Raw genomic sequence first — 27,327 nt, 5'->3', positions numbered from 1 at the left:
ATTGACAATCTGAGCCAATGAACTTCTTAAGCCCATCTTAATGTTCTCTTAATTTTAGAATATGCTAAGAATTTAGTTAAAATTTTATGTCTACTGCCCTGTATTTCCAATTTTCCTAAGAATTTAGTTAAAATTTTATGTCTACTGCCCTGTATTTCCAATTTTCTGAAATAAAAACAAAATAAAATAAAAAACAAAAAACAAAAGTCCCAAAGAGAATATATTTCTAATTGTAAAGGTACTTTTGTAACTGATAAAAAGAAGAAGAAAATCTGAAAAAGACAGAATGATACATTCTTACTTTTAAAAAAATGTAATCTTCTATCAAGCAACTGGGAACAAACCTATTGTTTTCCATTTTCCATTTATAATAAGGAAGTTCTGCTCTGGTCTGGGTTGTTTCAAATCATTAGTCCACTGACAACATTTTATAGGAAATCTATCATTAAAATATACTGCTTTAAAGACTGTTACACAGAATTTGAAAGTGTGTCAGGAAGTAGATTTGTAAATCACTTTTGCTTATTTAAGCTTGTTTAAGAAGTGGGGTTATCATCTTTAAACTGTAGGTTTTCTCCCACCTGATCTCATTAAGAAGATTCTCACACACCAGCAGGCTTCTGCATGCCAGCAGTTGATGGATTGGGAACTGTGGGTGAAAACTGGATGCACATCCTGATGAGCATCCACGATAGTGTGTTTTTACATTTTCAGTGACTTACAGTGCCATCCTAAGCAGAGTTATATCTGTGACAGTTAGTACCTGGTTGTTAACACTGAGCCTGCCTAGCGGGGAGGGTGGACTAAAAATCTAATATAATAGATAATAATAAATAAATAAATAAATAATTTTGTTTGTTTGTGTAATGAGTTTGCACAGCTATGGGCTACCTTAGATTTTATTTGGGGCATAGCCCTAATGTGATGGGGAATGAAGAAGAAGTGAGAGTTGAGGAGATCTCTGAGGTAAATGCTCTCTGGACTGAATGCTGGCACTGTGTTCTCTACTTTCCTTCCATTAAAAACCCCAGCCACCACAATATCCATAAAAAGGGGGACACAAACTTATTAACTGGATGGTAGCATGCAGCTTTGCCTTCCCTAAAGGGCTTGTCATTGTGACCCTAATAATGTGGTACTTGATAAATGAGGTGATTAGAAACCCCTTTCTCACAGCTATTTTGACTGGACAGACAACACACTGATAGAATAGGACAACCAATAATTTATTCTCAGAATTTCAAGTGTAGAAATGAGTTACTGATTCATGGTAGTAAAACTGTAAAACAATGTACAGCTGACTTCTAGCTTTGCTCTGCAGAGTTTATACTTTTCCACAATGGGAGATTACTAGTTGAACCTGAGCCTAAGTTGATACACACACAAAAACTGAGGGGAGAAAATAATTCCTTTTCCTCCAGATAGGGTTCCTCTGGAAATAATCACTGCTGACAGGATTCTACTCAGGTTCCAGGCCACTCTGTTAATTTTTAGAGAACCTAGCCTTAGAACCAGTACAAACAGATTTTGGTGCACCCTGGGGTTGCCAGGTCCACCGGGGGTGAAAGTAGGGGATGGGGGTGTTGTGGGGGTGAGTAGCACGGGGGGCATTCACTTCACGTGCATGGACAGCACACATGCACTCCAGAGTGTCCCGCATCACACCAGGAATATCATTCCCAACAAGATGCAGAAGCACTGGGTTGTGCCAAGGGGTCAATTTGACCCCAAATACTAAATTGAGGAGGGTAATTTTTAAAAATCACCCCCTAATTTAGTGTTCGGGGTCAGTCGGACCCCAAGCATGTCCCATCACTTCGGTGTCATGCTGGGAATGACACAAATCCTGGCGCAACCCAGAGGTGCTCTTAAGTATGTGGGAATGCACTTCACCTCCATACCGCCACATTCCCATACCTTCCCCCCATCAGCCAGATGAGAGGTGGTGGGAGCAGAGGCTGGGGGTGGGACATCCCTTGCCCCCACAGGGGACTGACAAGCCTAGTGGGCCGTTCAAAAAAGAGGCTTGTTTACTTTATTAAAAATAAGTATCATTCTCTACCCTGACCCCTCAAATCCTAACTGAACTCAATAGAAAAGCCTGGCTCAGCTTATGCTTTTATCCAAGGCCACTATCTCCCTATCCAAAGGGGAAATGTAACAATTTCCCCTCTTTAAACAGATGGCTCACTCCCATTCCCCCCCAAGGAAGTTCCAGAGAATCTTATTGGCTGACCAGTCTCTAGGGCTTGCTTGAAGGCAGATATTACAAGATTGGTTCAGAGCACTGGAGACAGGCACAATTTTGGGGCTGATTGCCACACACCCATCTATGCCAATTAATTTCAATGGACTTAGACTGACAGAATATTAGTAGGGAATTGCACTACTTTATACTTAGCCTGTGACCAACAATGCATACTTATTTCCTAATTATCCCACTTATTTATTTGCTTATAGAGTTACAGGGATGGGGAGGGAGGAAAAAGCAGGAGGTGGCAATAAATATGAATACAATAAACTTGTTTTACTTGTTCTGGGAGCAATCTTAAGCAGGTCTACTCACAAGTAACTCCCATTTTATTAAATGTGGTTGGCTCCCTGGAAAATTCTTAGGATTTCAGCCTTTGTTACTTACTCAGGATAGGAAGGCAGGGAAAGGAGAACATAAATACAATACAGATGTAATACATTCCAAATAACTGAAGAGGAATTTAAGGCTGAAGCAATGCTTAAATAAAATCTGTATTGTACAACACTCATAAATCAAGTCAAAATTTGAACTTTCTATAATTTTTCTATAAATACACCCAACATGTTAGAAAAACATTTTGAGAAAGCTCCTTCTAGTCTAGTGATATCAAACGTACTCTAAGCGTTTAAATAATGGAAGGATAAACTGTAGTCCTACCCTTAAAATTTCTTCAACACAGCTGTCCTCTTCTGTCCCATACTCCTGTAAACAACGAAGAACATAGATATAAAGTGAGAAATAATTAATAATACAGTTAGCTATATGCTTTGGGGCAACATGTATGCAATGCTAAAGTAAATCTGCATGCCTTACTAAATGCTGGCAGTGACAGTGTTTTATCTGTCAGGAAGCCTATTCCAAAAGGTTGATTCAACAACAGAATATATTTGGAAATGAGCAAAACCAAAATGCTCCACATAAGGGGGAGAGAAGGAAGATAACTGGTACATGGGTTCATAGAGGGAGAGGAGACCCTTCACGTATGTATGTCCCAGGTCATGAAGGACTTTAAAGATAGGAACTAGCATCTTGAATAGAGTCTTCAATAGTGCTTCAATAAGATTAAATGATCCACAGCATCAAAACTCACACCCAGATAGGAGGAGGGGGAGGAGCAAAAATCCCTTTGCAAATAGATATCATCAAACAAAGAAAACAATGTCATCTCAGTTGTAACCATGCAAGAAGCCCAACTGCAAAGGGTCAAGGGTGGATGTATCATTCCTATGTTAAGAGCTTTTTTTTCTCCTGGAACATTGTGGAACTTCATCCTTTCCCTAATTTTAACTGAATTTTAAAATAAGAATTAACATTTTGGACACCATAATGTAATCTTATACCTCTTTTCTTCTTTTAAATATTAGTAAATATTACTATTATCTAGCAACACTGGTGTGTATTTTATTGGGATCTAAAACCCAATAAATAAGAACTTAAAATACAGTCATCAACAATGGGTTGCCACCTGCCTAATCTCAGAAAATGGGGGCAAGCAAAGCAGCGACATGCAAGGTGTCCACTGTGGTCAGGTAGGTTTATAAGGGAGTAGGAACTCCTTCAAATATGCTGGTTCTATAAAAAATGTTTTTATTTTGTGCCTAAAGTCCATCAGAGCTGGTATCAGTTGCACAGAGATGGGAAAGAAATTTTAAAAAATGAAGTACCACCACAGATTGGGCATATCCCTGGTATCAACTATCTCACATTTGACAGTGGGGCAACTAGAATCTGATAACAACCAGGAATGTTAATTTTGGAAGCTTAGAGTAGCTGGTCTTTCCAGTCCCAAATTGTATCTATATTATATCACAGCTAAGTAAGATGCACTTTGAAATTATACTGCATTAAGTTCAAAAATGTGCATGAAAATATGAGGTCCTCTTGTCTGCTGCTAAACTGAACATGAGGACTGTACCGGGTGAATTTACATCTTCAGAACTATCATGTGAATGGAGCTGCCTCATATTTCACTTAATATATAATCTCATAAAATCAACACAAAGGTTACATGCACAGTGCAATCCCTAGAGAGTTACTCTAGTCTAAAAACCCACTGATTTAAATGGGTTTACATTGTAGCAACTCAGCATAGGACTGCACTGTAAGTTTATTGCAGAGGAATGACTATGGCATATCCATTAAAGACCACCCTAATTTCAAGCAAATTGGACTGAGCATTCCAATTTGGTTACACCACTACAGGCAATAGTTGCTCCCCTGCAATTTTGGTGTCATTTCATTGAAAAACAGCTTCTTCAGCCACCCCAGAGTCCCCCATAATGAATAATAGCAGAACTTCAGCTTGCTCATTCTGCCAAGGGGCCCAAGCAGGGGGGATAGGGGGTGGGGGACAGCAGAGTACTCACTTCCAATGGGCGCACATAGCGTGTGCACACTCCCATGCTTCCCGTCATGCCAGATAATGACATCATTTTCTGGCGCAATGCAGGAATCCCAGTGTGTACTGAAGAGTTGCAGTTTTGGAAGCAGTTTTCACTTGGCTTGGCTTTAGTGTGCATGCGTATAGATCCAAAAAAGAGGTACTGTTTTAATATATTTATGGTATTTATATCTTATTTGACTATATTTAAATGTTTGATATTTATACATAGCTCTGAGCACTTTTTCACTGTTTGCACTTTTGAGTAAAATTGTTTAGAGATAGTTGACTGATATTTAGTGTGCATGTGCCATGACTCCTTTATTTCACTGGAAAATGAGCATGATGGAGGAGGGAGGAGTCCCTGTGAATGCTTGAGAAGAGCTGAGTAAAAACTGCCTTCAAATTGGCAGATTTCATTCAGCTCTAATTCAGTGGACTCTGAGATTCCTCTGTTGCCAGTGTGATGGGGAAGCGCAGAATTGCATGTACGTGCTTCTCCCCACTCCCGTGCCTCCCCAACACTGTCCAGTGAGCAGAGCCAGGGGGCAGCAGGTTGGATCAGGGGGTAGCAAAAATAGAAAATAGAAAGCCTGGAGGAACCAGTGGCAGTAGAATTGAAATGCTTAGTCTATGCACTTGAAATTTGGGTGATGTTTTGTAGACAGACCGTAGACACTCGCCTGCAGTTCTAGTGTTATATGGTTGAAAAATAGCCTCCCCAGCCTCCCATAGGAAGTAAAGGAAAAGTTGCTAATTTCCTTCTTTATTTTGTTAAACAAACAGATCACAACAAGGAAGCACAGCAAACAGTGTTTTCAGTGGAAGCATAATTTTTTTATTGCCAGTCAGCCACTGTAAAAATAGGAAAATAAAATGAATGCAGAAAGGTTTTGTTTTTTTTTAAATGCTAATGCCCATCTGGAGCTCTCCTGTTAGGCTGCTGCCTTTTTAGGAATCAGTAGAGAGAGAAGTACAACTTCCCAGAAAGGGACCTATTTTGAGGGGCTGTAAAATCAACCCCCTTTGTTCAATCAATCTGGTTTTACTCAGGTAGGGTTGCCAACTCCGGGTTGGGAAAATCCTGGAGGTAAAGGTTGGGGTTTGGGGAGGTACATAGCAAGCTATAATGCTATATAGCCCACCTTCCAAAGCAGCCATTTTCTCCAGAAGAACTGATCTCTGTAGTCTGAAGTTCAGTTGCAAGTGCAGGAGACTTCCAAGTCACACCTGGAGAGTGGCAAACCTAGCATTCTTATTTAATTTTATAAAAAACATGTATTTTATCATGAGAGTCATAATCATATATAATGATTCAAATCAGTTAGCCCTTGGAGAAGAGGGGGAGAACTGAATGTTAAATATGTTCATGAATTACAAAACCTATAACAACTTGGTGGTTTGATTTATAATGTGCTGATTATACCTAGAACTTAATCTCTTTTTGTCACCTGTTTAATAATCACAAAGCCTATCAGAACCTGCTGGTTTTTAACAGCTGCTTGAATATGCACTTACCCACCGTATTCTACAGTGAAGACCAACACAATTAATTCACACAGTGTATCTACAATCTCCCTATCAAGTGTAGTGCTACAGCTAGTCTAGTGTAATGGCTAGAGTGACAAACTGGGATCTGGGCAACCCAGGTTTAATTCCCTGCTCCGCCATGGAATCTTGCCAGTCACAAAAATTCTCAGACTAACCTACTTCAGTTTTAGGGTTACCAGATCCAGGTGGGACTGGAGATCTCCCAGAATCACAGCTGATCTTCAGGTAACAGAGATCAGTTCTCCTGGAGGAAATATCTGCTTTGGAACATGGACTCCATGGCAATATAACTCAATGAAGTCCCTCCCCTTGTCAAATCCCACCTTCCTCAGACATATCCCAAATATCCAAGAATCTCCCAGACTGCAGCTGGTAACCCTACCTGATAATTGTGAGGAAAAATGGAGGAGAATGATGTCAGCCACTCTGAGTCCCCATTGGAGAGATATATGGGGTATAAATGAAGTAAAAAAATTTTTTAAAGATAAATCCTCCTTCAGTTAATCTTTCATCCTTTGTTGTTTGACAGTTCAGCTTGTTGGATTCGTGCTTCGATATTTTTTAGTGATATGTTCTTAACATTCATTTTTTTCTTGCTTGCTTTATTATGCAATTAGTTTTATTTTGTTAATGTTTTCCTCATTTGGGCAAGTCTTTCATTTTTTAAAAAGAAACTATTCTTATTTCTATGAGTCCTAGATCACATAGAAGCCTGACTCCTAAAATGACCCAGTTTTCTGAAAGCTCTATTCTCCCCTCTAATTGACCTATACTGGCTAGCCTTTACACAAGATATGGGAAAGTGGTACATGTGATGTTTGAGAAAATACTATTTTCAAGGCCCAGATGCCCTGAAAATTTGTTGCCCCAGCAGTTCTGCTCTAAACCTCAAGATAAGATTCACACAAAAGCTTATCAGTGCAGAGGTTTTGCTTTTCTCAGCTAGGTTCAAAATGTTCAGAGATTCTAAACTGTCTGAAATCTCAGAGGGGAAGGACGTTTACTACTTCATGGATGGAAAATGCCAGCATGCATATTTTCTTTTTCCATCCTGTTATGTGATCCCCACACCCCTGCTTGAAAATAAAAAAGCTGCTCTACTATAGCACAGCTATGAAAAGCAAAGTACTTTGAGGTGACAAAAATCACTCTGTATCTGCTTGGTGTTCATTTGCACCAATTTTGAGTATTCACAAAGACGACTGAATAACTCCATGAAGTGTGAAGGTCACACAATGATTAAATACCAAGGGTGTCAACTCTAAATTGGCAAATTCCAGAGATTTGGGGAAGGGGAGGGAGCTCAGAAGGGAGTCCACCTCCAAAGCAGCAATTTCCTCTAGGGGAACTGATCTCTGAAGTCTGGAGATCAGTTGTCATTCCAGGAGATTTCCAGGCTCCATTTGGAGGTTGGGAAGCCTATTAAATACTGACACATCGAACTAGAACTAACAATGGCTGCTGCAGACCTATACTCATTTATTAAGGAGTCAATCCAGATGAAATTGGAGGCCTGCACAATTTGCTTTATCCTTCAAACTCTTTTCATTATATATCCATTACTAAACTTTTTTAGCTTAGAACTTTGCTTATGACTATAAATGGATCTTTGGTCTTATCTACCAGGATTCTTCTTATTTTCATAAATTAGTTATTTTATTTGCTTTTGTTTCCATTGATTTAATGGGAGAGATTGCAATCCTCACCCATGCCTACCAAAGGTCCCAATTTTATAGGGGGGAAAGGCAGAATAAATTTTCAGCTGTAACTTTCCTCTTCTTACTTCAACTGGATGAAATTCTCACAGTTTGTACTCCTTACTAGACATGGGCACGAACCAAAAAAAATTAGCGAACCAGCAGATCGTGGTTCGGTGCGGGCCACGATCCCGAATTCCTGAACAGCAATGAACATCTCCCATTCCCGAACCGAACCCGGATCGTGGATTGTGGAGGCCACAGTGGGGCGCGCCGCTGTTCCCAGCGATACATGAACGGTGGCTGAGGCCGGCGGCCGCTGGGCCTGGTGGGCACAGGGAGAAGGCGGGAGGTCTGCCTGCTTGCTGGTGGCACCCCCCTGTGCCCGCCCACCAGGCCAAAGTGGAGCGCCTTGGTATTCCCAGCAAGGGCAGGAACGTGGTTGAGGCAGGGCAGGGGGGTCTGGCCTCGCGCCGGCGGCGCCCCCCATGTGCCCACCCGACAGGCCAAAGAGGAGTGCGCTGGTATTCCCGGCATGGGTGGGAGAGGACATGTCATTCGGATGGGGGCCTGATCCCCCAGCAAGCGAGGGTCCTCACCCGAGGGTCCCACTGAGGAACAGGGCGGCAGCAGCCAACAGCACCCACCTTCCTGCCTTGCTGGAAAAAACGGGAGGGAGAGGAGATGTCATTTGGAGGGGAAGTGGGAAGATCCACCAACAGCCGCAAGGCCTCCTCCAAAGCTCCCACTGAGCTACTCTGTGGTGGCAGCCAACAGTACCCACCTTCCTGCCTTGCCAGAAAGAATGGGAGGGAGAGGACCTGTCATGTGGGGGCTAAGTGGGAAGATCCCCCTGCAACCGCCAGGCCAAAGTGGAGTGCGCTGGTATTCCCGGTGCAGGCCGGAAGGAGGGTGATGAGATGGCGGCCACCGGGCCCAGTAGGCACGGGAAGGAGGCGACGAGCCACCTCCCCTTTAGGGGACAGGGGTCTGGCTGCTCGCTGGCAGCACCCCCATGTGCCCCCCCGACAGGCCAAAGAGGAGCGCACTGGTATTCCCAGCATGGGTGGGAGAGGACATGTCATTCGGATGGGGGCCTGATCCTCCAGCAAGCAAGGGTCCTCACCCGAGGGTTCCACTGAGGAACAGGGCAGCAGCAGCCGACAGCACCCACCTTCCTGCCTTGCCAGAAAGGACCAGAGTTGCAGGACACATTCCCACCCAGCTGAAAGAGGTCCCGTCAGTCCCGTTGACAGGGGAGCCGCCACACTGTCAACCGACTGAATCCCTATACAATACAATCGGATGCACAAGCGCAACCGAGCTGTGTAACCAAGGAGGGAGCAGTAACAGGATAGCTCCCTCATGTTGAAGCAGGGGCAGACCTGATCTGCCGCCCTGCCTTTGCGGAATGTAGGTGATGGGCAGGACAGGAGACGTTGCTTGGATGGGTCAGAGTGGTTCCTGAGAGGGGGAGACGGAAACATGACAGCAGCAGTAGCAGCAGACTTCGGCCACCTTCCTGCCTTTGTGGGACGGACATGAGTCAGGGGACCCCTTCCCCCCTGCTCAGAGGGCTCAGTGTTGGCGAAGGATAGGGGGACCGTGCAGCTTAACTATATGTGAAACAGTTCCTGATATGCTGTGCAAGCGCCCAAAGGAGGCTGCCATCAGCATCACCCACCTTCCTGCCTTGCCGGAAAGGAGGGGAGGGAGAGGACATGTCATTAGGAGCGAGAGGGGGAAGGTCCACCCACAGCCACAAGGCCTCCTCTGAGCATCCCACCGAGGAACTCTTTTTCAGCAGCCAGCATCAACCACCTTCTTGCCTTTGCGGAGAGAACGTGACTGGTCGTGGGGGCATTACCCATTCCCCCCTGCCCAGTGGGGACAGCAGGTGCCCATGCAAAGGGGGGGTACCGTGCAGCTCAAACCTGTCAAACTCAGCGCGAGCTGCTGAGCCGCCACTGGCGGTCCAAAGTGGAAGCAGCAGACAACACCCATCTTGTTGCCCTCATGGAAAGGGTGGGAGAGACACACTCCCCCCTGCTCAGAGGGAACACCAGGTGCCCATGGAAAAGGGGGGGGGGGTTCCACACAGTGCCACTCTCACATCGGCAACAGCGGCTGAGCTGCTCCTCTTGGCCAGAAGCAGCATCGGCTGGCAGCATTGCACCTTCCTGGTAAAAAAACATTCCTGATCACTGCTGCCACTTGCTTATCCAGCAGTACACTTGGGACTAGCCACTCCCACAAGCTACAGACCTGCTCCTTCAAGTATAACTAACATATATTTTATGTATCAGTACAACAGACTCTCCCCATTTGTAGGGGAACCGTTCCTATGATCACCACAAACAGCGACACCTGCAAATACTGTGGATAGGAATCTACTGCTGCCTAGCAGAGCAACAACTGAATTTCCCTCAAAATGTAATTATATATTGATTACAATGATCCACTGTGGGAGTAAGAATAGGCTTACATGATTGGACCAAGGACTGAGAAGAAGTGTAAGTAATAATGCATCAGTAAATGATGAAAGTCTACTGGACAGCAGCATGTCGATCAAGAGCTGACAGGGCATTTTTTGTTGCATAATAATGTCAGTCCCGACTCTGAGTTATAGATCAGAAGAAGGTGATGGAGGTAAATGCAGTATACAGATATCTTGGTGATGATTTTATAAAATCATAATTGCTCACGGTAAACATTTAGAAAAATACTTTTTAGAATGGCCTGGAGATTCTCAAACTCTCAGTAAAACCCTTTAGGGTTAGAAAAAAAAAGAAAGCTTTTCAACCCCCCCCTTCCAACTTTTCTAATAACATACAAACAATCAATTATAAACAACCTCTCTGATAATATTTCATCATACAAAAGATGCTTGGGCACCTCCAGTGAAATGTTTAGGCACACTAACCAGGCAGCTTCATAACTCTTTTAACAATTTGTTCATATAAAGTGCACACTGGAGTCCAGAAACAATATCAAGGAGGTGTAATGGACTGGAACAGTATAGTTCTATTAATAAAATATAAAGGTTTTATTGTTATTGTGCAAGACTGATTGTATAAAATCAATACTTTGTCACAGTATATTTCTTTACTCAGAAAAATGTTGACATGTATTCTTGCCACATTTCTGGAAAATGGTAGAAATTAAAATAGCTGCTGTAGATTACAGACCTAATCCTGCTAGATACTTCATGATTACCATCAGCAAAGGCTGAATTTCCTCGGGATCTAATACACACAGTGCAGTACTTCTACAATTTTGTTCCTCATATCATATCAAAAACGCCTTTTTCTCAGCTAAGAGAACAGTATTGTAGGAAAGGCTCCCAGATGTTTTGCTAATGAGTTAAAAACCATAGATTTCACCATTATTTTGCCTTAAACATAGTATCTGTTGCTTTAAATATGTACTACCTGTGCTTTGTGTTGTTTAATGCAAGTCCTAGAATTGATTATGTTCTGTTTCAGCAATTCCTCAACCCCATATTGGATCCTTGCCAGGGCTTTTTTTTCTGGGAAAAGAGGTGGTGGAACTCAGTGGTGGAACTTGACCGCACAATGACATCACTTTGGGTCAGCTGGAACAAGGGGGGAGTTTTTTAAAGTTTACATTACCCTCGGCGAAAATGGTCACATGGCCGGTGGCCCTGCCCCCTGATCTCCAGACAGAGGGGAGTTTGGATTGCCCTCCACGCCAGGCACGGAGGACAATCTAAACTCCCCTCTGTCTAGAGATCAGGGGGCGGGGCCACTGGACATGTGACCATTTTCAAGAGGTGCCGAAACTCCGTTCCACCGCATTCCCGCTGAAAAAAAGCCCTGATCCCTGCTAATACTATGTCTTTGTAAACTTATATTCATTTACCCCATGAAATTGTTTTTGGAAATGTTCTTGACACTGTATTTATTTATTCTATGAGATTGTTTATGGAAATGTAATTCGCCTTGAGTCTCAGTGAGAAAGGCAGAGTATAAATAAATAAGTAAGTAAATAAATAAATGCTTTTCCAAAAGAGCCAGCTGGGGTGTTGGGAAATATCCATACTGCATTATCTGCTGTGCCATGTTTATTAATGTATGTTGTTAAGTGTACTAAATTGAATAATTGTTTGAAATACATATCCATTTTTTCTAGAAAGTTCCGAAGTAGAAATTGGATTATATTGATTTAATCTAAGAACATGAATGATTGGTTAGCATGCAAAGAAATCTAAGGCTATATACTCATATTTACCCATTTTCATGAGTTTGAGCCCACTTTGTCCAATGATGAAGAGCAGGATGCAGACATCACAATGAAAACAAACAGGATGGAGATCTCAGTTATTCATCAGTCTGTGGCAAGTAAACTCTCTGTGTTAAAAGCCATGATTTGAATCAGGGCCACCATAGGAAGGAAAGAGGTGATTAATCAAGCCCTGCTCAATTTCGCTAATTTAGATCATACACCCTTCACTTTAACAACCAGTTTTGCCTTTTGTAGCCTGTCTTTCCCCCTTTAAAATGCTGCAGGAAGACAGTTTTCAATGAGTAAGACTGAGTGCAGGTTGAGCAGTTAAATCCCCTTTTTCCTTCCCCACATGGCCCCCATCTGAATCATGTCTATGCACAACAGCAAGTTATCTTTTACAGCCTGACATTACATCTGCTTTTGTTCTGCACATTTACCTCATTGAATTCATTGGACTTAGTCCTAAGAAAGTGTCTATAGGATAATAGCCTAACAGTGCATTCCAGGTGACTTGAATGGAATTAGAATAGTATAACTCCCCTTAGATGACACAGTAAGTTCTTTCACTAAACTCAACAACATTTCCCCCCACAAAAAAATCTGTATGCAAACTGTTTGTCACTAACAGAACAACACTTACAAAATAGGTCATTATGGAACAGTTAACCTTTCCATCACACTGTAATACAAATCTAAACACCAGCTACAATAATCTGATATATTAAAATGGATTAGTTTTCTATAGGCCTTTTTAAAAATGTAAATTAATAATAAATCAATAAAAGCTATTTAATGTGAAATGAATTAAATCCCTGTTTACATTATAAAACACCTAACGTGGCTGTTTTGTGCATTATATTGAGCTATAAAAGATGCCACGACTGGGAATATAATGAAAAGAATTGTTTATAAATGGTAATTGGTATTTAGTCACACTTAGTTGAAGATAATATAAAGGCAGCAGATAAAGGCAAAACTAGTGCTGGAAGTCTCTGTAGGTTGCCTTCTAGATTGGGCGGTGGAATTACCTACCTTCTTCTGCTAGGACAGGAGGAAGTAATAGTCCTGCAGACTGATAAACAATAATTTGAAGAATTCTAAATGAAAAAATTTGAAGAATTCTAAATGAAAAAATGTTCATAAAATAACACAAACAGTTCTTCTGCAGGTAAACATCACAGAATTGGAAGAGGCCTTACAGACCTTCTAGTCTAACCCCCTGCCCAATGCAGGAACAGCTTAAAGTATCCCCAACAAGAATTCCTTGAGCTGCTCCTTGAAGATTGCCAGTGAGGGGGAACCCACCCACCCCTCTATGCAGCTGATTCCACTGCTGCATTACTCTTTACATGAAGAAGTTTTTGCTACTGTCCAGCTGGTACCTTCTCTCCTGTAGTTTAAACCCATTGTTTTGAGTGCTATCCTCCGCTGCCAACAGGAATAACTCCCTTCAATCCTCTAAGTGACAGCCTTTTCAATACTTAAAGTAATCAGGTCTCCCCTCAACCTCCTCTTCTCCAAACTGAACATGCCCAGGTCCCTCAGTTTTTCCTTGTAGGGCTTGGTCTCCAGGCCCCTGATCATCCTGGTTGCTCTCCTCTGCCCCCATTCCAGTTTGTCCACATCCTTTCTGAAGTGAGACCTCCAGATATGCACACAATATTCCAGGTGGGGCCTGACCAACACTGTATATAGTGGGACAATGCCATCCTGTGATTTATGTCATGCCTTTGTTAATATACCCAAGATTACATTAGTCTCTTTTGCTGCTACATCACACTGACTGCTCATGTTTAGCTTCCTATCTACCTATATCCCAAGATCATATTCACACACTCTGCTACCCAGAAGCATATCCCTCATCCAGTATGCATGCTTTGCATTTTTGTTACCCAAGTAGAGAACCTGGCACTTATCCATGTTAAACTGAATATTATTCAAATCTGTCCACTCTTCCAGTGTGTTCAGATCTTGTTGAATTCCATCCATTTTCAAAAGTATTTGCTATTCCTCCCAGTTTGGTGTCATCTGCAGATCTGATGATAAATCCCTTCACATCCTCATCCAGATTCCTGGGCCCAGGATCGTGCCCTGTGGCACTCCACTGGACACCTCCCTCCAATCAGACGTGATGCCACTGACACACTCTTTGGGTGTGATTATCTAGCCAGTTCCCTATCCATCTAACTATCTTGGAGTCCAGCCCACAGTCCAAAAGTTTACCCATCAGAATATCATGAAGAACCTCAATATTAACACATGACCAAGGTGAATATGGGACTTTGTTTATTTATTGAGAATATTGTTCATGTCCTGCCCACCTGTTTGGGGAGGGCAGACTATAAATTTAAGAAAATAAAAAATAAGGAATACCCAAGGCATTTTAATTTAATAATACAAAAATAAATGTATAATACAACTAAGTGAAACCTAGTAATGATTTACACTAAAATTAACACTAAAAGCAGAAGCAATAGTCAGAAAGTATAACATTTAAAAATGTAAAAAGTGCAAAAAAATCAACAACCCTCTAAAAACTACAGCCTAAAAACCTCCAAAAGGCTATCCTGCACATGAGGTATCATCTGGTTTTAAACATCTTTTGAGAAGCAGGGTTCCAGTTGTGCATACAAAAGCCCATGTTCATGTGTATGCACCTAAGGTCATCTGTAGACATTCAGCTGAAGGCCTGGATACTGAGGTTGGGTAATTCCATTCTTCTGTATGAGTATAAAACTTATGCACCTTTAAATGTATGCATAGCTCTTGTATTTTAGACAAAGGCTGCAAGCATCCTTCTCCCATAAAGGAAACTGAGTGAACAAGCATTTCTGGGATACAGGAGTAGCTCTTTAATATTATTCAAGATTAAAGGCCATTTGGCAAGTCTAGCACAGAAGGACATTTGAGTAAATAACCATGAGAAAAGGCTCTACCCAGGTTTCAATGGCCATAAAAAACTCCACTAAGCTATTGTTTCATATATTCATAAAGTTGTAACAATTAATAACCTATTTATCAGCACTTTTCACATACTGGTTCTTATTCCACCATTAACTAATAATTATAAAATACGTTAAAAATTTCAGTGAATATAACAGATTTCATTATTTTACAATTAATGTACCTTTGGACTTAGGAAAAAACACGGCTGTGATATGCTAGTGTTCTAATTACATAATTCATAAATCACCAAATATATCAAATGTCTTATATATAATTTTTAAAAAAACGTAATTATAGGAGAAATTCCTATAACTAAATGGATCTGGGGCAAAATGAAGATAGCTCAGTTTCTCTAAAAGATTCTAGCATCATCTAGACAATGCTGATATCATGTGTAATCTGAACATAGATATGATCACAGATGCTGTTAAAGGGATCTGTAAATTTTATTACTGCAATGAATTCATAATAAAAAGACAATATCACATTTGATTAATCACCTCTGTGCAGTGCTGACCTTAGGTATTTTCTCACCTGAAGCAAAAAGGTCAACATTTTTTTTATCTCTCTTCTTATATAACCATTACACACACCTATAACTGGTACTAGAGCTTATCCAAATGTGCAGGACAGAGGAAGAAAAAGTATATACCATCTAGAATCTGCAGCTGAAAGCAAATGTTCCACACCTATTTCAAAGACCAGAATTACTTCTGTGCCCACTTGAAAAATGAAATTAGAATTCTAAAAGAGCACCTTCTCCCACGTAGTAAACAGGGAGAGATGATACGTAATACATTTTTTAAAAACAACCAGGAAAATGTGGCGGATGCCTAGTTTGTTACCAAGCTGCATCTCTTTTCTTTCAATACAGGTGCATCATACAGTTGCTGACTCTGGCTTGGTAGATTCCTGGAGATTTGGAGGCAGTGCCTGAAGAATGTGGAATACTGGGGAGCAAGGTTCTCAGACTTACCTAAGGTTTGTTTGCATCCACAAGGCAAGTAGTGGAATGAAGGTGAGGTTGCTCTTGGTGATGTGAATATTCTGCCTCAGTGCCTAATGCAGGCTCCTGCAGCAGCAGTGCTCTGAACAGCCAATTGCAAGTTGGACTCGCTGGCTTGAGGGCAGGACTCCCCAGGTGGATCAGGGAAGAGTAGTTCTCACTCTGTTCCATCCAGGCCTCTTATAAATATTTTCTCCTATAGAGCCAGCAGACAGTTTCTCCAGCTTTGCAGTGGACAGAGGCAGCATGGACTGGAGAGCAATACTTGGGACTAGACATGGGCACGAATTGGAATACAAAGTAAATTTCATCATGAAACGGGCCATTTTGTGTGTTGTGAAACCATGTTTTGTGGGGCCGCAGTTATCACAAAATTATCATGAAATTCACGACTTTTTGGCCTGTTTCGTTAGCTTCGTGAACAATTCGTAATTGCAGACAGGCTGGTGCTGTTCCATTGATTCCCTAGCCAACAATGGGCCCAGAACATTTGTTGCCATTGGAAACCCCAATCATAGCCCACTTACCCTTGATTGGCAGCTCTCCTAGCCATCTGGAGAGCTTCCATTCTGCCCTATACAGCCAGGAGCTGGGGGTCAATCCCCTAGGCAATCAAGGAGGTGGGCCTTCTGTAGCCATGGGCACACAAATCTCACCCCTCCAAGCCCTGTTAGGCAGGTCTGTCAGCCAACCATAGACCTCCTGTTCTCAGGATGGATGGCGGGGTTTTGGAGAAACATCCAGCTTGTCCTACACATTCCAAATTCTTGGGACTGTCCCTGCCTGCCATCCACCCTTCACTCCATCTTCCCAGCCCAGCTCCACACCACAGCCGGCCCTTCATCCTCCTCTGATCCAGCAACTTCTGGTCCCCATTTCAGTCATGCACTCTGGCAGCACTTCCCTTCCCACCCTTCCCGTTGACCTTCCTGATCAACGTATTGCAAACTGGAAGAGTGGGTGGAGGAGAGCCAGCTGAAGTCTCCCTGCAAGTTTGGCATCCCTGGGTATGAAGAGGGCTGTTGAAATGCCCTGGGTTCTGACGAATCATAAAACTAACAAATTGTTTCAGCAAACATATCAATTTTGTGAAATGTCATGATTCATGGATCACGACGAAACACGAAATTCTCGTTTGGGGCTTTTTCCATTTTGTGCCCATGTCTACTTGGGACTCTTGGTTCCATGTAGCAGGAGGGTTCACAAAGGATCCCTGGCCCTACAATGAAGCAGTGGGGACTAGTGATCCCAAATACCCCATCCTCCAGCAATACCACTGGCAAGCTCTCTCCAGAGTCTCAGCAATGCAAGCTGGACTTCTGAGAGGAGCACTGGGGTCCAACAATGAAAACGTATCTGTACTGTGTGCAGTTTTTGATCCCTTTAAGGATTACTGTTTCCAAAAAATACTAAAATCAATATTTAAAAACAAGTTGCATAAAAGAATAGGGACACTATTAAAGCATAATGAAAAGCATTTTAAAAATTGTATGTATTAAAACCCAGTGTTTGTTCATTTCAGGACCAATACATATTTCTATATATTTAGTAGCACTGTCCATTGACATGTGTGAGTGTATTTATGTATTTAGAAAAAAGAAAATTAAACCCATGATGACTCTTTCAAATCACCCATTCCAAAGAAATATTGAAACAAGCTATCACTATGAACAAGTAGCACAATTGCCCTTGGGAAAAATCAGTCTTGCTGTTGCACTGTTGCTGCTTTTGTTGTCATACAGACTCATTAAAAGAAAGTAAAGACTGACTGGAAAGAAGAAAATGAAGGGTAAGATCAAACACTTCCACACCATTTCATAACAAACACACCAAAGCTGTGTGGCATCTAGTTTTTCATACTCTCACAAAAAACTCATGCTGAAATGTTTCCTCAGCAAATGCAAATGTAATCTTTGACTCACTTCATCCTCCAGAGTTCTGACTCACGCCTGAATGGAAATACAGAACTATTTTTGGCAGCAGGAAGCTCAGGAAACAAATGTGCATACATCAGAAAACTGTATCGTATGGTTATATTGTATGGAAACAGCAGGTCATTTAAGGAAAATAATGAAGAAGCAATCAAATAATGAAGAATAATTTACCAAAATTCACTCATTTTTTTCCAGATGCAGTTTCACCATGTGTGATCTTGCATTTACAGCCTTATATGAGCATAAACACTTGTAGTAAAAAGGTGAGTGAAGGAAAGGAATATTCAAATATTTGAGACTTTATGTGGACAGAATACAAACCTCTGAAAAAGGAAGATTCTGATAACAGCAACAGACATTTTGCAATGTCTTTGTGTTTTTTACTTGTGGGCCCAGCATCAAACGGGGAGGAGAGGCAAAGAGAAGGCAACAGAAGACACAGATGACTTGTTGGGATTTAAAAGGCCACAACTTTATTAGTTACAGCATAGGAAGTCTTGGAGTGCATAGGACATGGATCCAAGCACTGACCAGCCCGACTGCCAGCCAATTACCCCCTCACCCCTTCAGTATAGTCCAGGAATGACAGGCTGTGGGATTCCATATGAGCACATGGTTCTGTGCCACCTGGGAGTAATCATGCCCCGACAGCCCCCACCTAGGCTTGTTCCTGAAATGCCTCACCCCCAAGATCCTTTAAGAGGATCCCCAAGTATGGGGAAACTGGGCTCATGGCCCTGTTTCCCCCCAAAAGGATCCATGCCCAATGTGGTCAAGGCACTATGGCCACCAGGTTCACAAGCTATGTGCCGCACTGCATGGCCTCCCCTGACTCCACGTCCAACCCCAAGCACCTCTGCCAACACCTGGCATGAGGTCACACAGCTCCCCACTTCAAGCTGGTGCAGGAGCAAAATGAAGAGAGTGCACCAGGCAAAGGAAAGGAGCTGAGAAGCGGGGCTGGCAGCACCACAGCCGAGGTACTGCAGCTGCTGGGTTGATGGGACAGGAGGAAGCCAGGATCACCACCATGCCCCGCACCACCCATCCTGGCCTCCCTCCTCCAACTCCAGACTCTGGCGTCCGTGCTGTGCCCCAAGTGCCCCAGCCGCCACCTCTTCACTGCTTGGAGCCATGAGGCCATGCAGCCTCCAGCCTCCGTGCTCCCTCCCCAGCTCCTGCTCTGAGCTGGATCAGGAGCCAAGTGCTGGCAACTCAGCTGGCTCCATGGCTTATCCCTTCTGCCAGCAGCCAAAAGGAAGCCGTCATTGCCTGCTCCATCCAGAGGCAGGCTGCCAGGTCCCATGCAATGGAGACCACCATATCAGCGTCCCTCCACCTCCCATACACTGCAACTGAGCCCACAAATCAGTCTGCAGTTGAGGCATATAACATAACCAAAGTCTTTTCCAAAACTGCATTGGCTGAGTTCCCAGTTTGGTGTAGTGGTTAAGAGCATGGGACTCTAATCTGGAGAACCAAGTTTGATTCCTCACTCCTCCACTTGAAGCCAGCTGGGTGACTTTGGGCTAGTCATGGCTCTCTGGACCTCTCTCAGCCCCACCCACCTCACAGGGTGTTTTGTTGTGGAGATAATAATGACATACTTTGTAAATTGCTCTGAGTGGGCATTAAGTTGTCCTGAAGGGCGGTATATAAATCGAATGTTGTTGTTGTTGTTGTTGTTATTATTATTAAACATGTTCCCAACACAGGTGCACAACATACTGAGCACCTTTGCCCCCCACTTTGCTTTCCTTTCTGACATATCTAGGAACAGTTTCAAAATCAGAATGGATGAATTCTGGGCAGATTAAGAACTATCAGCTCTTACTGAGCTGTGCTTAATACTTGGGGGGGCACTCTGTTGAGGACTCAGGGTCTAGGGTTGCCAGGTCCAAGCTGGGAAATTCCTGGAGATTTGGGGGGTGGAGACTGGTGAGGGCAGGTTTTGGGGAGGGACCTCAGAATGGTATAATGCCGTAGGGTCCACCCTCCAAAATAGCCTTTTTCTCCAGGGGAACTGATCTCTGTCACCTGGAAATCAGTTGTAATTCCGGGAGATCTCTAGCCACCACCTGGAGGCTGGCAACCCTATGAGGGTCACAAAGATCCCTTATTCATATAAACTGCTCTACTGGGTGGGTGCAGTGGTGGATAGTGCCCTCAAGTCATAGCTGACTTAAAGCAATCCCTGGTGGGGTTTTCATGGCAAGAGACTAACAGAGGTGGTTTGCCATTGCCTGCCTCTGCACCCCTGGTTTTCGTTGGAGGTCTCCCATCCAATTACTAACCGAGGCCGACCCTGCTTGGCTTCTGAGATCTGATGAGATCAGGCTCACCTGAGTAATTTAGGTCAGGGCAGGGAGATCGATACTCAGTGGGTGGGTAGGGAGGCCTAGGCTCTTGTTGGGCTCTCCTCCGAAAGTAACAAGTGAATAAGACCCAAGTATAAAAAACTCTTATTTACTGTCCTGGCCTTTAGAGGCTTTCTTAGAATGTTTGCCATCTCAATAATGTATAAGGGAGCTAAGGCGACAGTGTCTGAAAAGCTTACTCTTTTGAGGAGAAATAAATCCAAACTGAGCTAATTTGTGTACAGCTGCCAGCAATATAAACATAGCTGGTTAGAATTCTTTATATAGTACAAGCCTTTGTACTCCATACTTCAGGCAAGTTAATAAGCAGGTGTCAAAACTCTGAATTAAAATTCCCAGAAGAGGACACTGAACAAAGGACAATAAAAATGATTTTTAAATAATCATAGGGATAAATAGCATCCACTTCTGACAAATGTAAGTACTGGCATAAAATGTTATTAGGCTACCGAGATTTTCTTTTGTTCAGGAAGTATGTTTTGTTCTCTAGCAGTGTCATTCATCATCCTAATGAGCCCTCCAAATGTAAATTAAATAGCAAAGTCTGATTCATTCAAAAACATCTTTGTATTGTGTTAAACCATTTTTCTACTTTTATTTCCTTTCTTTCCCAGCTGAATTCATTCCTTAGCACTTGCGTATTTTATGGCCAAGTTAAAGCTATGGAATGGTTTAGTACCTAGTGGTTATTCAATGTTGCTGTTGGTACATCTAAAAAGAAACTCATTTAGGTAAACAGTGCCCCATCAGTTTGTGTTTGATCCAGAAATATCAAAACCTGTTTATGCATATTTGTTCTTGTTTTAACTGCTTAGTTAAAGAAAACTCTTAATGTGAAGGGAGTAGTAAAAGTTCCAAATAATTCTAGTTTACCTTGTTAAACACAGTAACAGCTAAGCAAATGCTATCTCCACAATTAATGGAAAAACTATACAGTTTACAAGTCCAGTTGGCTAAGACTGCTTGGTGTCACTCTGCACACATGAAAATTACATATCTGGGCCACAAGTACAGAAACAAGCTTCTTGTTCTACTTTAATTAATGTATTAACATAAAAATGTTTCTAGACATATAGAAGAGCTGTTCTGGGGCAAAACTGGAAAAAACATTTAAGATACATTTAATATTTGTCAGGGCATTTATAACATCTGTTGTGAAGTGTTTAGCAAAAATTATTATAATAATGGTTGCAATCCAGAAATACGGAATTGAATACTTTTTCTTTCATTGAAACCAACCACTTGCATGCTTAACTCTCATTCATTGGGAATGAATTGTAAACATATCCAAAAAAGAAGCTGAGTTTCTTATAATGAGAAATAGGTTTCAGCACAGAATCTTGAGAGGCATGATAAATTTGCTGGAACTGGCAGTCATACGAGGGGACTATTAAAAGGTTAAGGAGATGTGGAAGGCAAAAAAAGGCTAATGGAATGACTACTAAGTGTGTCAGTCAGGGGAGACAAAGAAATCTAACAATCTCACCATTCACAGATTAGTGTGTTGCCAATGGTGACTTTTTATTTTATATAATTTTTTCCAAGAAAAGTGCAGAAATTGGAAAGGAAAATGCTCATTAGAATTAATCCCTCAGACTTGGCCAAAACATACATAACACTCATTCATTTCATTTTCCAGTTTTGTAAAACATAAATATAGTGAACAGACTCATTTAAAATCACTGGTTTTCCAAGCTACTGTTGATATGAGACTCAGCTGGAATAAGGTTCAGATTTCCCCCCTTTTTGTCTGCTTGAAACCATTAAGATTCTTTTGAATAAGTCTAAAACAATTACATATCAAAACTGTATTTTAAAGTAAAGCTGTCATTTTAAAAGGCCTGCATCTCTTCAGGAAGGTGTCAGGGATGTAATACTGAGGTGCTTCTCTGTCCAAGAGGCTAATGAAGCCTGAACAGTGGAGCAAACAAGACAGTTAATCAATGGCAGTCAGAGCACTACTTTTATCCGCCAACATCTTCATTTTCAACTCAGTGCACATCATTAGTGCAGGGAAGCAGGAGAGTCAATCTCCATTAGGTACAGGCACTACGTAAATAAATTAATTTGGCAGTAATAAAAATGAAAGGCAGAGTATTGTGCTGAAGTACATTTCATCTGTGCAAATCCTAAGTACTTTGGCTGAAGACAAGGCCCTTTAGCCAAACAGGCCCTTCTTCCACTAGAAAGAATATACACCAGAGAAACTCAGATGAGCAGGGGATGGCAGCCATGGCACTATTACTATGGCAGCAACTGAAGTGACAAAGGAGGCAGCATTTTGCTTTTCTGCTCACAATTCATACTGACAGTTTACATCTGACTGCTCTTCAACAGCACTCAGCACACCTTTCACTATCAAAGCATTTTAAAAGTTTGGTTGGTGTTAGATGGTCTGGGATAGGTCATACTGGGTGCAAAGGAAGGAGACAGGACAAAACCAGACCCTTGCTGTTGCCACAGAACAGAACCAAGTGACAGCCGCAGAAGGATGACCCAAAACCATCCCTAATTTGTCATCGCTACTGTCACCAGCACCAAAGAGTGTAAACTACAGAGAAAGGGGTTAACCCCCAGGGCTCGTTTGGTGTCATCACTGCCACCGTAGGATAGAATAAAATGCCTGCAGCTGAAGGATGGGGATAGAGGGTGCTAAAAAAAGAAAATTCTCCATCAACATAATATTCCTTCTGATTATTCTTTTGTTTACTTGTTATCATTGGTTTGTAAAAACAGCTTTGTGTAATGCAGCGTGACTCACTCCAGAGCTCATGGGGGGCCAGAGTCACTGCATTTACTTCCATTCCCGGTATGATGCTTGTACCTCAGAGGAGCTTAAAACTTGCTCATTCCTTTGGCAGTAGCTGTTTTAGGGTGGGAGCCACCTGCCGACCACAAAGTCTGCCAGACAAGGGCCTTGCCCACATTCCTGAAACATGAGACAGATGTCACATTGAGGAACAGTGCTCACTGAGTGGGTACTACTGGTATAATGTATTTTGTCACTCACCTCCAACTCCAATGAACAATATAATAAATGTTGATAAGGATTGCATATATTCCATAGCTTACTTTTTAAAGTAAGTTTTTAATCTGTCAAAAACCTTTCAAATAAAACAAAATAAACCAATGAAACTTCAGGAAGACAATCTACTGGTCCACAGTCCCATTTGCCGCATTGTTATTGGGACACAGCACAAGCATAGCACTGATAGAGCAATGGCTGGAGGTCTAGTTCTGGGTTTCCTATCCAGGATTCATGATGACTTCAGCAGACCTCTTCCAGTTTAACTGTCTGGAGGATCGCTCTTTAAAGCTGCAAACTGGCAAACATATGCACATGACAATCATGGAATTATTGCACTAGATCCTTTTTTTCCCCATTCACTAGAAGAAAAAGTTACATTATTCTCCACCACTTGTAAAGCCATTGTTATATAAAGTACAGCATCATCATGTTTCTTATACCCTGTCCTTTAAGTTAATGTAATGTTAGAGAAGGTAGTTTTGGCTCAGTATTTTTAGAACTAATGCTTTAGTACTAACAGCCATTAAGACCAATTAAGAAATATGCACAACAGTCCAGAGGACAATATGAATCTTTTAGTAATTCTGTATGAGCTCTGCCTCTTTTCGTTTCCTTCCCAAGCAATGCATTATCCACCCAGTACTCAAAAACAATTTTGCAGTTATACATCAAGTGGATTCCAATCTCTATTAGATTACCATGATACATACTTTTTCAACATATGAAAAAATAGTCTGGTAAACAATGCATCACTTCAAAATAGGCATACAAACTTGACATGGTTCTTTTCTTTAAAATTGTTAGATGAGGCGGGGGGGTCTTTTTCCTCCTACAGGGTTTAAGCCACAGGATCATTCCCCCACCCACACCACAGACTGGCTACAGATAAATAAAAATTTCACAAGCATTCACAGAAAAATCAATACAGGCACTAAAATATCTAAGTTGAAAATAAATTTTTGTTCCCTTTTATACTAGAAAGTCAGTATTTACTGGAACCACTGTAATATCAGATATTTCAGAAAGGTATTGATTTTGCTACTGGAGTGTGACTAAAGGGATAAATAAACTGCTCTTGTGGTCAATCAGTCCATTCATCTTCACTGTTATTTTAGGAGGAGTCAAAGTGGCATAAATTTTGATAAATGTTATCATGAAAGGAACACTAGTAATTCATAGGTTTGGCAATAATAGACAAGCAGGTATATTCAATGAGAAACAAAATGTATAATCTTATCAATGACAATGAGCAACATCTCAGCGATGCACAGAATTTTTGTTTTTTTCAAAAATAGGTCCATGAGAATATACTGCAGGCTACATATACTTTCATAACATGTTCATGGATTTGAACTGAGTCAATGGGATTCATATGCATTCCATATATTTGAACTTGGGTTGCCAGGTCCACTCAGGCAACAGGCAAGAAGTGGAGGGGTGAGATGTCAGGAATTTACCAGGGGCACATGCACAATTGTCATCTCTGTGCGATGGTGTTAATTCTTTTGCGATCTGGAAGTGAAGGCATTGCACTGTGGCTGATTCTTCAGCTATGTTGTTGGCCAAGTGTTAAAAAATTGACCTTAGCATGTCAATTTTTGGAGCGTGGGTTGCTCCAGAAGTGATATTATCAGCCAGGGATGACAGTCGCACACCTCCCCCCATTTTGCCATCTTTCCTTCTCCTGTTGATCAGCTGGGGAACTACAAGCAAAGGCAGGGATTGCCAGAAGATTGCCTAAACATGGATAACATAACATAGATAAAACAGAGTTGTTCTTACCTGTAACTGTTGCAGGCACACATTAGGACTGATCACACACAGGCCAGCCACAGAAAAGATTTCCAGAACTTTCTAGAAGACTAGGAGCACCACACCTCCCTTCGGTGGTTTCCTGCCAAAAACATCACATGACTGGGAGGAGGGATGATATTCCCTCAGTTCTCTCCATGCTGCCACCAGAGACTCCCCAGAAACTAAGGTTGCAGAGAGTTCACAGCGAGGCAGGAGGGAGGGATGTGCGCCTGCACAGGAGACCACTTGATGAAAACAGGGTTGCACCTACCTGTAACTGTTGTTCATCGAGTGTTCTTTTATGCAGGCACACATGGAAACTGTATGTGTGCAGGCCAGCTGCAGATAATTAAAGCTCCAAAAGGCTCAAGATACTTGCCTGGCCTTTTTTCAGGCGCTTTTAAGTGGGCACGGTTACAAAAGGCGAAGTGAGCAGATCCCTCTCTCAGTTCACTAAGCTGCCAGTGAAAAAGAATAAATTAGCGTATTAAAGAGCATATGGCAAGGAAATGAGGAAGGGATGTGTACCTGCACAGAAGAACACTTGATGAACAACTGTTACATGTAGGTGCAATCCTGTTTTCATCATCATGTCTTCTGTGCAGTCCCACACAGGAGATTAGTGAGCTAACTTACCCAGGAGATGGGTGTGTTCCTCTTCAACAAAAGAGACTCTTCAGGACTGCTTTGCCAACTGCAGCACCCCATCCGGAGTCGATGTCAATGGCATAATGCCAAATAAAGGTGGACAGTGTTAACTGGCTGGCCGCTTTACATAAGTCCACTAGTGGAATGCCCAAGTTAAATGCTGATGAGGTAGATTGGGCTCTTGTAGAATATGCCCTGATGCCCAGGGGGCAAGGCTGTTTGGAATGTTTATAACACTCTTTGATGAGCCACACCAACCAGGTAGAGATGGGCCGTTTCCAGATGGCTTACCTGCACCCGGTACATCGCACCACGTTGCGGGGAAAACGCGAAATATCGCGTTTTCTCGCGCAAGTTTTGCACGATGTCGCGCAAAACACGCGTGAGATAACGCGATATTTTGCGTTTTCCCCGCAACATGGTGCGACGTACCGGGTGCAGTTAAGCCATCTGGAAATGGCCATGGTCTGAGCAGTGACCTTCTGTCCCTTCTTGGGTCCTCTGAATGAGATAAAGAGGTTAGGATCCTATCTAAAGGCGATAGTCCTATCTAGGTAGAAACACAGAGTAGGTTTGATGTCCAGTGTGTGCAGCAGTCTGTCGGCCTCTATGGAGGGCAAGGGAAAAAACACTGGCAGTGTAAAGTCTTGATTGAGGTGAAAAGCAGAGACGACCTTGGGTAGAAACTAGGGGTTTGGGTGGAGAACTTTGGGTGGAGAACTTGGGTGGAGTAAGTGTACAGAATTAAAACAAACTACTGATGCCCTGAGAAACATGCAAGTGAGATATAGATGGTTTAACCTCACAAAGCTGCAAGTGAAACTTCATGATTGTAATTACTATGCAACTGATCCAGAATCAGGGACAACTCTTCTGCAAGATCTAAACATTGGAACTCCTATAGACTTCAACAGAACAGCCTACAAGACAAAAATGCCCAATGCTCCGCCTCCTCACAAAGGAAGTAAAATTCCAATTAGACACACCTGACAAGATAAGCCTTTATGGCAATAAGCTTTCATGTTATACACTTGAATTGAGGTTTGGGTGGGAAGAGATAGTGCTTATAGCAATAAGCTCCCTTAATTTTGACTAGTCCAGTTCTTCAATTTGGTACTTTAACCAATAGTCTAAAGGTAACTTTCCCTAGGTTACAGAGAACTGTATAGGCAACGTGTAAAATAGTTAATTTTGATAGCTATAGAATTGGGGGGGGGGATTACAGAGGGAATATCATCTAAATCTATAGTTAAAAAGTGTTAATAGCTCATAAAGTTTTAAAACGTTAAAGTTACATTGCACATTGTTAGAAATCAATAAGGAGAGGGGGTAATAGGAGAGGAGTGGAATAGAAGGGGGAAGGTTTGGGAATAAGGGGAGATACAGGGAAATTTATAAAGCCTTAAAAAGGGAAAGACACAAGGAAGCTGTGCTAAAGTTAATTGTTAAAGATCCCTGTTGAT

At 42.1% G+C, this 27,327-nt stretch overlaps 1 protein-coding gene across 1 annotated transcript in view; it reads right to left on the bottom strand.

Annotated features, from left to right (window-relative positions):
• The window catches only part of AFF3 (ALF transcription elongation factor 3), a 357,914-nt gene that overhangs the window by 232,858 nt on the left and 97,729 nt on the right, over positions 1–27,327 (bottom strand). Inside the window, exon 5 of the mRNA XM_054974372.1 lies at positions 2,912–2,956. Within this exon, the coding sequence (XP_054830347.1) occupies positions 2,912–2,956 (45 nt within the window). The remainder of the gene's footprint in view (positions 1–2,911; positions 2,957–27,327) is intronic.

This window comes from Eublepharis macularius, chromosome 3 (assembly GCF_028583425.1).
Source record: "Eublepharis macularius isolate TG4126 chromosome 3, MPM_Emac_v1.0, whole genome shotgun sequence".
In the NCBI taxonomy this organism is placed as follows: domain Eukaryota; kingdom Metazoa; phylum Chordata; class Lepidosauria; order Squamata; family Eublepharidae; genus Eublepharis; species Eublepharis macularius.
Note: the sequence above shows the minus strand (reverse complement) of the source record. Positions and strands in the feature narration are given on the sequence as shown.